The 10,543-nt window shown below is 36.6% G+C and overlaps 1 protein-coding gene across 1 annotated transcript; it reads right to left on the bottom strand.

The window, feature by feature from the left end:
- Positions 1 to 3,264: 3,264 nt before the first annotated feature.
- Positions 3,265 to 10,498, bottom strand: cpb1 (carboxypeptidase B1 (tissue)). Its single transcript, XM_083547679.1, has 11 exons — positions 10,389 to 10,498; positions 10,220 to 10,295; positions 8,897 to 9,021; positions 8,612 to 8,711; positions 8,433 to 8,534; positions 7,468 to 7,572; positions 7,063 to 7,173; positions 6,337 to 6,427; positions 5,267 to 5,469; positions 4,619 to 4,703; positions 3,265 to 3,516 (listed from the first exon to the last, which is right to left on the bottom strand). Exons 1-11 carry the CDS (start codon positions 10,454 to 10,456, stop codon positions 3,332 to 3,334), a joined length of 1,251 nt encoding a protein of 416 aa, XP_083403805.1. The 5' UTR covers positions 10,457 to 10,498; the 3' UTR covers positions 3,265 to 3,331.
- Between the last annotated feature and the right edge of the window lie 45 nt (positions 10,499 to 10,543).

Raw genomic sequence — 10,543 nt, 5'->3', positions numbered from 1 at the left:
CCCATCCCGAGACACCCTGAGGTTTGGCCAGGTCCAGTCACCTCCCGCCTCGTGAAGATTATGGACCTTTGAAGAAATAGATGCCGAACTCGCAAACATCCCGAACCATCTAGAGACGTACCAGTGCCATTTGTATCCCGCTACATGTGTGGAATTCGACATTGGACCTCCTGGAGTGTTTAAAGGCTCTGGTATGGAGAAGCTGATGCTGGATCTGTGATGATCACAAATGCTGAGCTTATAAAACTAGGAGCTACTAACCATATAGATTGTATAAGACTGCAGAAAGAACATCACTTATAATCTTATACTCCAGTAATCATGCTAGTTCTCACTCTCCAGTGTTCTGTACTATTGAAAGATTTATGATCAAACTCTTGATGTCACCCAAATGAGGATGGGTTCCCCTTTTGAGTCTGGTTCCTCTCAAGGTTTCTTCCTCATAACATCTAAGGGAGTTTTTCCTTGCCACAGTCACCACGGCTGCTCATCAGGGACAAATTCACACCATTCACCTTCACTGTTGATTTCTGTAAAGCTGCTTTGAGACAATGTCTGTTGTGAAAAGTGCTATAGAAATAAACTTGACTTGACTTGACTTGAATTATATTAAATTTATTTGTCCCTTGTTTTGTGATATATATATATATATATATACCACAAATAATAATTATAATTATAATAATAATAATAATTAGTGTTTTCATTTGTTTTTCTTCTTCTCCTTTTAATTATTATTATTATTATTATTATTATTATTATTATTATTATTATAAGTAGTAGTAAATTTTTTCCACAATATATTCAATTCTAGGAAGTGTAAATCCAAACATTTAAAATGACAATAATAATAATAAAATTCTATCTATCTATCTATCTATCTATCTATCTATCTATCTATCTATCTATCTATCTATCTATCTATCTATCTATCTATCTATCTATCTATCTATCTATCTATCTATCTATCTATCTATCTATCTATCTATCTATCTATCTATCTATCTATCTATCTATCTATCTATCTATCTATCTATCTATCTATCTATACTGAGTACACGGGTTTATGAGAGTATATTCAGAGTCGCTCTGTGATTTGGCTCCACCTTGTGGTCAGTTTTCTGAATTACAGGTCGAATTGATTGGGGGGGGGGGGGGGATTTTGGGTAAGCTGACCCATATTACAGCGTTATATAACAGTGTGCTGATTGTGTGCCTTTCTGTCCTGCTGATGTTTGTGTGTTTCTGAGTCACATTGTGTTGCTCCAAAACACTTCCTGCTGGCTGACAGCTGTCCTAGCAGAAAACAAAGCAAGCATCATTTCCATATATGTTTATACATTGTTATAAAGAAAAGAGGGAGAACGACAGAGAAAGAGGAAGAGAAAGAGAGAGAGAGAAAGTGTGTGTGTGTGTGTGTGTGTGTGTGCGTGCGTGTGTGTGTGTGTGTGCGTGCGTGTGTGTGTGTGTGTGTGTGTGTGTGTGTGTGTGGGTTGTGGAGTGAATACGATGCCACTGTCACGTAGCCTGCACCAGGCTCACAGAGGGTTTCAGAAAAACCTCCTTTCTCTGCTTTCTCTGCTCACACACACACACACACACACACACACACACACACACACACACACACACACACACACACACACACACACACACACAGAAAGAACGAGAAAACAGCACAGTGATGTAGCTGAACTGCACACTGAGCCATTATTATTCCATTCCGGCCCAAAGACAGATAGACAGATGCGCATACACACACACACACACACACACACACACACACACACACACACACACACACACACACACACACACACACACACACACACACACACACACATATGCAAGCATGCAAACACAGTTTTCTGCTTTTATTTTCTCTCAGGTCTTTGTTTATGAAAAGATGATTACATTTACTGACATATTTGATCTGATATCTACCCAAATGACTCAAATAATAAGATTTTAGTCTATAGACTCTCCAAGTCGTAGACAAATCAAATAACACTAGCAGATCAGTGGATATCATGTTTAACATCTGAGCAGAAGGTCGTTGGTTTGCAGTTTTTCTCAGTCGCTTTGGAGCAGTTTCTCAGATCAGAAATAAAATTCTCAAAACTACTTGTTTAACCTCCACATCATTGAGTCACTTGTGCTCATCATAAGAACATTTTCTTGTTGCTTTAAATTAATTTTTAAAGCTTTTGTACATTTATTTAATGGATTGTGTACAAGTGTCTGCTGTTTCCTACATTATCAGTTGTTCATGTTGATCTAAATATATTATACTGGTTTCACCTGAATAGTTTTAACCCCCAAAACATCTCGGCATCAGTTTATTGCAGGAGTCATTGAATGCAAAATAGTTAAAGCAGTAGTCAGAATTTGTCATCTAAAATATCTGTTAAACTTTATTTCTGTAAATGTGTTGAATTGATGAATTGTGCAGACGAATCTTCACTAGTGAAGGAGAGTGAACAGCATCAAATCATCCAATGATCAACTGGTTTATTCATGTTGTCAGTGTAAAGGTGTAGTTTCAGTATTTCCTGATATAAACTGTGGTTTGGGTTACAGTAAAAATGCACGGCACTGAATTCCTTCTGTTTGATTGCATACAGAATTTGATTTGTATTGATGCCTGAGACCGAACAGGATTCACCCTTAAACTGTACTGTAATAGTGTTCGTTCGTTTCCTGGTTGTTTATTCATTTTCAGAAATTGTAATTCTGTGTTTCGCTCTGTTGCCAATTGAAGGTTCACGAGATTCACCTTTGACCTGTTTTAGAGAACCAGTTGATCATTGGTTGATTTGATGCCGTTCACTCGCCTTCATTAGTGACATTCAAGATTCATCAATTCAACACATTTACATAAATAAAGTTTAATAGACATTTTAGATGACAGATGATGACAACTGCTTTAACCATTTTGCATTTAATGACGTATACAATGAACTGATGCCGAGATGTTTTGGGGTTGAAGACTATTCAGGTGAAACCAGTATAATATATTTAGATCGACATGAACAACTGATAATGTAGGAAACAGCAGTCACTTGTACACAATCAATTAAATGATATACAAAAACATTTGCAATTTGATCAAAGCAACAAGAAATGTCTTTTAAGATGAGCATAAGTGACTAAATGATGTAGAGGTTGAACAAGTAGTTTTGAGAATTTCATTTCTGATCTGAGAAACGCTCCGAAGCGACTGAGAAAAAAAAACTTAAAAAGTAAATGAAGGCAAACTTACACTTTTGTTTTATTATATGTTTTATTTTCCAGCACTTGCATGCATGCATTGTTGCACATTTGTCTCTCACTACAGGTTTTTAAGCACATGGTCAGAGATGTACTTGACAGCCAGCATGGTCTCCTCACATGTAGGCTTGATCTGGGACTCAGGCAGCAGGAAGCCGTAGCGGCCGGTGTCACGAAGCTCAAAGGTGAACGAATATTTCACACCAAGATCATAAGCCCAATCATCAGAACCTCCAGCAGCAGGGTCTGCAGAGGAAAACACACACACACACACACACACACACACACACACACACACACACACACACACACACACACACACACACACACACACACACACACGTTATATGGTTTGCTTATCTGTATTTTACACACAAGGCTGAATAAACCAACATTTAACAATTTTGTCAAAATCTTGTCAAACTCACTCAAATCCTTACGCAAGACCATTTTTCCTGCTTCTAACACAGACAAAATGTTCACTTGGTGCCTAATAATATCCCACACACTAACAAGCGCCATGATGAAGAGATAATCAGTGTTCCTCACTTCACCACTCATAATGTTATAATGCCTTAATGTTAATTCTGCTCTGTGTATATTAGTGTTGTTTCTTAGTCGAATCGTCATTTTGGGACACCAGACCACCAGGAGGCGCCATATATGTATACATGTACATGACACACACACACTTTACGATCATTTGGCAAAAATGTTTATGTTTTGGAGAGTAGTTGGGGACTCACTTGTGGTGTGAAAAAAAAATAGAAATTACAATGAACATGAATTATTTAACATCCGAGTTTTATGAAGCGGTAACGATCGAGAAGTGTTGTGATTTTCTTTCTGGGGTTGGAAAAAAAATCCAAAAAGTTATGCATTATATCGAATTTAGCACATTATAAGTGCTGAATGTCTTAAACTCGTCCACTGATTCATCGTAAAAAAAGAAATAAAAATAAATAAAGACAGAAAGTCAGTATAAATCAGTATTAATCGAATTTCCAGTAAAAATAGGACATGGGGTAGCTGGAACTTGGATTTCTCTAAATTGCACTGAGGGATTTGATTTAAAAAAAAATTTTAAACCTGTACATACACTGTTTTATCTACTGTAGGTTTCATTCTTTTCACTGTAGATGCAGAATCATTTATTATACGGGTTATAGACGAATATGAATACAAATATCAATAATTTTAAATAATAAAGCAGCGTTTAAGGCTTATTTATCCCATGGATTTATCACTTTTTATATTTTATGGATGGTGGAGATTTTTTTGTTTCCCTGTGTGTGTGTGTGTGTGTGTGTGGGTGTGTGTGTGTGTGTGTGTGTGTGTGTGGACTTACAGATGGTGGTTGCTCCAGGGCCACTGGTGTAGCGAGTGCCATACAGACTGCGCAGTGCTTCTGATGCAGACACTGCCACGCTCATCTACACACACACACACACACACACACACACACACACACACACACACACACACACACACACACACACACACACACACACACACACACACACACACACACAGATTAACTTGAATTCCAAAAGCAATGCTTCAAAAAAGATATTTTAGTATTCAATATATAATAAAGAAAATAAAACGTATACAACAAATTATACTAATAACATAATATACTTTATGTAGGTACTATAATTAGAACCTTTTATATAAAAAAAAGTAAATATTGGCAAATACATGCAGTATATTTAACATTTTTAAGGTTACAACCTTAATCCGAAATGAACGTAATGACGAATGGGACTTTTTGCTCATTCATTTCAAAGTTACTGAGCATCGACGAAACAAAACAATCATGTGGGAATATGAAAGAATTTTACATTTATACATTTTATATATCATGAGAACATTTTGACAGCAGAGACTATACTTAAAAGTTATTGCTCTGAAACTCAGGTGTGTGTGTGTGTGTGTGTGTGTGTGTGTGTGTGTGTGTGTGTGTGTGTGTGTGTGTGTGTGTGTGGAGCAATACCAGCTCGGCATGGTCTTTGGCTTGATCGTATTTGTAGGAGTATGGGAACAGGAGGAGCTGAGAGTACGAGTGGATGGTAAGGTACGCCTTAATGATAGACCTGTTCCTGCGGATGAAGTTTGCCACATTCTGCACCTCAATCTCTGACTCCACAGAAGATCCACAGTAAGTGTCACTGCAGGGGTTACTGGAAGCTCCCAATGCTGTGTGTGTGTGTGTGTGTGTGTGTGTGTGTGTGTGTGTGTGTGTGTGTGTGTGTGTGTGTGTGTGTGTGTGTGTGAGAGAGAGAGAGAGATCAAAATTACATTACTAATAATATAATATTAACTCTATATATAGTGTATTTTTCAATATATATAAAAAAATGTCATCTTTACTATAACACAATAATAATAATAATAATAATAATAATAATAATAATAATAATAATAATAATAATAATAATAATAATAAACTGGAATAAAGTGATATGTTTTAAAATTTCCACATTCTCAGAGTTGCTTTACAATGTAAAACATTAATGAATAAAACAACAAGAAATAAATAAACAATCCCAAAAATATTTATATTATATAAGTACAATAGTGAAGCTAATAAGAATAAATAAAAATAAGCTAATCTTTCATTAAATATAAAACACTAGCAAAAATCAATCAATCAACCAACCAATCAATCAATCAATCAATCAATCAATCAATCAATCAATCAATCAATCAATCAATCAATCAATCAGTCAATTCATTAAATAATACATATATAAAAATCTTTTGAGCAATTCATTAATTGTCTGTGAGTAAATAAATAAATAAACTTGTAAACATGGAGAACATTATGTTTTATGACTTTTATGTAAAATGCTAATGTTTATAATTTCCATTTATTGGGTAATATCTAATAAACCCATGTATCATATGTGTGGTGATGTGATGAAATGAAAAAGTTCAGTAGATCTGAGTAGAAAAGTTGAAGTAAGGCCCAGTTTAATGTGTAATAGTAAAAATGATTATGTTGAATAAAAAGCCAGGTGAATAAATAATGTATAAAGTTTATAATGTCGCTGCTGTACTCACTGCACCAGCCGGCGTCGAAGTTCCTGTTGGGATCGGCACCAATGCAGCTGGACCCGGTCTTGCGAGAGCGAGTCTTTCTCCACATCCTGTCCTGCAGACCCACATTACAACAACACAGCTCACTACTCATCCTCATACTATACACAGTGTTTCAGCCGAGTGTTCAGAAAGAAGAAACTTTATTAAAAATAAATGTTTAAGAAATTCCTAATTTCTAAACTAAGAGAATGTGTAGTGTGATTAAAAATCGCATCAAATGTTTAATATTTTCTCAATCAAACAAATAAACACACAATTAACTAACTAGCTAAATATGTAAGTATTTAACTAAATAAAAACAAAACATAAATAAATATACAACCAACCAAACACAAAACTATTTAACTAACTAACTAACTAACTAACTAACTAACTAACTAACTAACTAACTAACTAACTAACAACCAAAAAACTAACAACGTATAATTATAATTATTAATTATTCATAATTAATTAATAATAAATTAATGAATAAACACAGAAACAGACAGACAGACAGACAGACAGACTGACAGACAGACAGACAGACAGACACTGTCTGTCACTATTTCCACTGTATATTCATATTATATTACATGGGTGATACAATATTTCATCACAATTAGAAAGTTTGCTCTTTGATAAAGCAAGTGGTCAGAGTGTTGAGCCCTAGTGTACAGTGAGAGACATAAGGAGTAAAGAACATACACTCTTCCAGGTGTGTGCATATCCATCCACGTTAAACACCGGCAGCACAAAGACATCCATCTTGTTCAGCAAGCTGGTCATCTGAGGGTCGCTTCCGTAGGTGGACACGGCCTTACAAAAAAAGAGCATTACAGTGTGACAGAATGTAATAACCATTCACACATACAAGTATATGTGTATGATGAAAACATGATAATGGCCTGTAGTGGACAATAAGGAAATATTTTTACTTCATTATTGTACTTAAACAAATTTCTGTATTTTATCATCCATTTTCATTATGAGGAACTTTTACTCTGCATTTTAATGTGTGATATTTGAATTTGTACTACATTTTATTTATTTTTTCAGTACTACTACGAATTATTTAGAGCCCTGTTGATCTGTGAGTGAGTTTGGCTTCACCTCCTGGACGAACCACTGACAGAACGCAGGGCTGATCCACTCGCGGGCGTGGATTCCGCAGTCCATGAAGATGGCGGGCTTGGTGGAGCCGGTGTTCTTACCGATCTGTGAGGGAAAAAGGTGAGCGCTGTGATTACCAAGGAAAAATCACCCCTTTTAGCCAGATAGCCATCTCTGTATGATAGAGTGATTGTTTTTTCATTAATGGTTAGGATGTTCATCCACTCGAATGAACTCGATTTAAACCAACACCAGATAACAAGTTTTATTGCAGCAGGTTATCCATCTCATGTTTATTAGATTATTGTTAGATATTGTATATCATGTATTTTATTGTATAGTAGTTTCGTATAATACACACTAAAACTCATGACTAGCACCGCTGTGATTGGCTGGTTAATGTACAATAACCAATGAGCTATTGTTCAAAGGTTGGGAAAAATTTGCAAAACATTATGATACCACATTAAATCCATTTTAACTCCTTTAAGTCCAAGGGAAGTGTTAGCTAAGTGTTAAAGGCTCTGGGTTACTGATCAGCAGTTCAGGGGTTCAAGCCCCAGTTTTGCCAAGATTCCACCCTTGAACCCCCTGTGATCCAGGGGTGCTACATCATGGCTGACCCTATGCTCTGACCCCAGCTTTCTAACATTTCTGTATCATTCTTGCTCCTTTGGCTACAAGCTGCTTTCTTTACAATGGAGAAGACATGGCTTCCAATATCACCTCCACTTATAAAGCCATGATATAGTTACACGAAACAAGAATTCTCAAGAGCAAATTTAAGTTTACAGACCTGTTGCTGTGAGAACAACTACAGGATAAGCTTTAAAGAATCAGACAATCCTGGATCATGTCAAATCATCAAAAATATAATCCAACTGAATCCACATACAAAGAACTGACAGCTGGTGACTGTGTATCTCACTGTCTCATTGCTATTGTGGTTCACCAATTGTACTTACCTTGAGCAGGTGCATGGAGCGGCCCTCGTATGATTTCCCGAGCGTCGACCTGCTGATCAGTGCAGGGTTGCTTGAGGTGATCGAGTTAACCCAGGCCTCGACCTGTCCATCAAATTGATCAACATGCAGTGAGGACATATTCAGCATGTATACAATCTGAGAGAAAAAACAATACACACATTTTCCCAGCTGTTGTACTTCATGTAGTCATGGGCTTTGGTCTGTCTGATGTTGTCAAACTGTTGTCTTACAGCTGTCTGAACATCCTCAATCAGCACTCTGTAACACACAAATGAGACAAACACCACTTTATCATCCACACAGTGGTGGACAAAATAGTCCATACTTGGTTGAATGTAACTCCTTCTTTTACATTTCTACTCAGAAGTAAGCCTAAGCCTAGTTTGGAATTGAAAAAAACGGAGGATAAAACATAAGGAGGAAATGTTTCCATGAGGACTCACTGGTATTCCATGCCGCTCTGTTGGAGCATGACGGAAACCATGTCTATGTATGAAGCAGGGATATGGATGTCGACATCAGTGTGAACTGCGACCAGGTCAGCACTGTCAGGGCTCCAGAAGTCCACCTGCAGAAGGAACAACACACACCACATTGTAATTATGCCTTCAGTCAAAGTTGATCTTACTTTGATAAGGTTGGAATTCCTCTGAGGAGGTCTTGTAGATTGGATGAACGCACACACACCTCCTAACAACATTATCGTTTAGGATCCTACATTTCTTTGTTGAATTTTAATTCTTTATATCATTTGTGGTACAAACTTCAGGCAAAATGCTGTTGTGGGCTTAAGGGTGCTTTAAATAAAATGCAAGTATTTGTAAATGAAGGTAAAATGACAGAAATTAAAGCTCCTGCCATCCCTGTAAAATGGTTCATTATGGAGCCTGGTAAGATCTTCATGAAGATTGACTTTATCGTCGCTTTATAAGCAAAATAATAAAGTGAAGCCGTGAAGTAAATGCAAATTGATGAAGTCATGAAATGGACAACTCACTCTTGTCTGGTTAAAAAACTTTGTTTGATGGTGAAAACACTACAAGGCAGCTTCTAAACTACCACTTTATAAGGAGCTCTGATTTCATGAGGAGATGTCACTTTATAAGGAGTCTACTTTAGAAGTCTACTTTAGAAGATACCACTTTTAACAAGGAGGAGATACCACTTTATTAGATTTCACTTTACAAGCAGATATTTCATAAGGATCAACCATTATTCAGGAGATATCATTTTATGACAGAGATACTATTTCATAAGGAGATACCACTTTATAAGGAGATATCAATTCATAAGGAGATACAACATTATGCAGAAGATCTGTCTGTCTGTCTGTCTGTCTGTCTATCTGTCTGTCTGTCTGTCTGTCTGTCTGTCTGTCTGTCTGTCTGTCTGTCTGTCTGTCTGTATCTGTCTGTGTCTGTCTGTCTGTCTGTCTGTCTGTCTGTCTGTCTGTCTGTCTGTCTGTCTGTCTGTCTGTCTGTCTAAATCTGTCTGTCTGCCTGTCTGTCTGTCTGAATCTGTCTGTCTGTCTGTCTATCTATCTATCTATCTATCTATCTATCTATCTATCTATCTATCTATCTATCTATCTATCTATCTATCTATCTATCTATCTATCTATCTATCTATCTATCTATCTATCTATCTATCTATCTATCTATCGCTATGAATACATTTATTAACACCATTTTCATAAGTCCTGAATCAGAACCTTTACATTTCCTTTTTTATTACATGAAGTGTTAGGTCTTAATAAATAAACATACCTTCACGTTGCTCTCCAGCTCCTTGATGAATGATATGTGTGTATCGCTTACAGGCCACAGGCGGAAAACTTTATCCCTGTCAGGAAAATGTTTGATAGAAAGATTTTAATATGGTTTTTGTATTAAAACAATGACACCCAAAAAAATAAAAAATAAAAATCTAAATTACCCAACATAGTGGGTTGGCTCACAGAGAGCCACTGCTACCAGTCCCAAAAGCAGAAGAACCTTCATCATGCCTGATCGACTGCCAGTGACTTTCCATCACTGGCTTTTATAAATCCTAATCATCAGGAGCCATCCAATCCCTGAAGACCTTCACAA

Source organism: Silurus aristotelis (assembly GCF_946808225.1).
Source record: "Silurus aristotelis genome assembly, chromosome: 1".
Classification (NCBI taxonomy): Eukaryota; Metazoa; Chordata; class Actinopteri; order Siluriformes; family Siluridae; genus Silurus; species Silurus aristotelis.
This window is presented reverse-complemented; position numbering and strand designations above follow the sequence as displayed.